This window comes from Budorcas taxicolor, chromosome 15 (assembly GCF_023091745.1).
Source record: "Budorcas taxicolor isolate Tak-1 chromosome 15, Takin1.1, whole genome shotgun sequence".
Taxonomy (NCBI): domain Eukaryota; kingdom Metazoa; phylum Chordata; class Mammalia; order Artiodactyla; family Bovidae; genus Budorcas; species Budorcas taxicolor.
Window position 1 is genome coordinate 44,158,042 of NC_068924.1, and position 1,909 is coordinate 44,159,950.

General features: G+C 40.6%; 1 protein-coding gene across 1 annotated transcript; it reads right to left on the minus strand.

Moving 5' to 3' along the window:
* Positions 1 to 299: 299 nt before the first annotated feature.
* On the minus strand, positions 300 to 1,301 carry LOC128059826 (olfactory receptor 491-like). The gene has a single exon (XM_052652111.1). It carries the CDS (start codon positions 1,299 to 1,301, stop codon positions 300 to 302), a length of 1,002 nt encoding a protein of 333 aa, XP_052508071.1.
* Positions 1,302 to 1,909: the final 608 nt, after the last annotated feature.

Below are 1,909 nucleotides of genomic sequence, written 5' to 3' on the forward strand. Positions count from 1 at the left end.
GTGTACCAGATAATTTATTTGTCAAATAGAAATAATAGAACTACGACTACATGGTTTTTATGTGAAATAAGCCAGCTAATATACCATTGCGCTAGAATAGGGCCTGGCATATTATAAGTAGAAATTATTGTTTGCTAAATAAATTAAAGTCCTAGGCATCTAAAGGTGTTAATACGTAATAGTGAAAATAATTGCTATCATTATTACTAATTCCAAGATGCCTACCAGCTGGTATAAGTGTATACAACTGAGAATAAGAAGTATTATGATTTCAATTTAAGCACCCAGTAAAGCAGTATTTAGTAGGACCTAAGTGTGATACTGGTAAACAAAAATTTATAGGTCATCAGAAATGTTAAGAACAAATCCAAAGAATATATTCTGACACTTACATTTCTCAGGGCCTCCTTTACGTCTCTGTTCCTCAGACTGTAGATGAGGGGGTTCAGCATGGGGATCACCACTGTGTAGAACAGAGACAGCACTTTGTTCTGGTCAATCGAGTAGCTGGATTTGGGCATCACATAAATGAAGGTAATCGTTCCATAGTAGAGAGTGACTGCAGTGAGGTGAGAGGTGCAGGTGGAGAAGGCCTTGTATCTCCCTTGAGTGGAGTGCATCTTCAGGATGGTGCTGAGGATGCAGATGTAAGAGAGAGCTATGACAGACACTGTGAATGCAAGGATAGATCCAGAAGAGATGGAAGGGATAATTTCAATGATGGAGACATCTGAGCAGGAAAGTTTCAACAGAGGGGAGAAGTCACAGAAAAAGTCATTTATGTGATTTGGTCCACAGAAAGACAGAATCAGTAAGCAACTAGCAAATGTCCAAGCATTGACACACCCACCCAGGTAGGAAGCCCCCACCAAGAGAACACAGACTCTGGGGGACATGTGGGTGGAGTAGAGCAGGGGCAAGCAGATGGCCACATAGCGGTCATAGGCCATGGCAGCCAGCAGGAAGCACTCAGCTGACCCAAACATGACCACAAAACACAGCTGAGCTTCACAGCCAGCAGCAGTGATGGTCACTCCTTGTCTCAGGAATCCTATAAGCAACATAGGTGTGACGGATGTGGTACACCCACTGTCCACAAAAGCCAAATGACTTAGAAAAAGGTACATAGGGGTGTGAAGCTGGGAACAGGTTCTTATTAGAATAATTATGCTGATATTGCCTACTAAGGTGACAGCATAGATTCCTAGAAATACCACAAAAAAGATGACACAAAGTGTAGGATCCTCTGTTAACCCTAAAAGGATGAATTCTGTCACACTCGTGTGGTTTCCAAACTTCATGTCCTCTGGGAGTTGCTCCTGTTGAGGGAAATTTTAAAATTGATTTAAAAAATATTTTCATTCTACACATTCTTGGTTTTCTTTGGTTATTCGTTACATTTCCTCATAATATTTTCTCCCTCTGCCTAGCTGTAAATATGGCGCTGTACAGGATTCCTTTGTCCCTTTACACAAAAGAAGAATGATTCAACCTCACTCTCTGGGAACTCAGTAATTTTCTATTATTTATCTAATGTTTATTCTAAAACCCCTTTCCAAACTTTATTTGTAAAAAGATCTGTCTCCCAAGATCCAGGTCTATAGTTTCAGTCCTCTTGGAAGTCTTCAGTTAGAAATCCCACAAATACCTCAAACTCAGCCTCCCCCAGACCAAACTCATCCCTTCATTAGACCATTCCTCCTGTCCTGTGTTTGTGGAATCCACAATCTACACAATTGCTCATGTCTGAAACATGGAAGTTGAAAGGCTATTGCTGAACCATGAAAGATGCTGGGATTCTTGGCCTCTGGAGAAGTCAACTTGGAATCAGAGACAAGGCTTGATCATTCAGAGTTTTTGTGTAATAAAGTCTTATTAAAGTATAAAAGAGACAGAGAAAGCTTCTGAC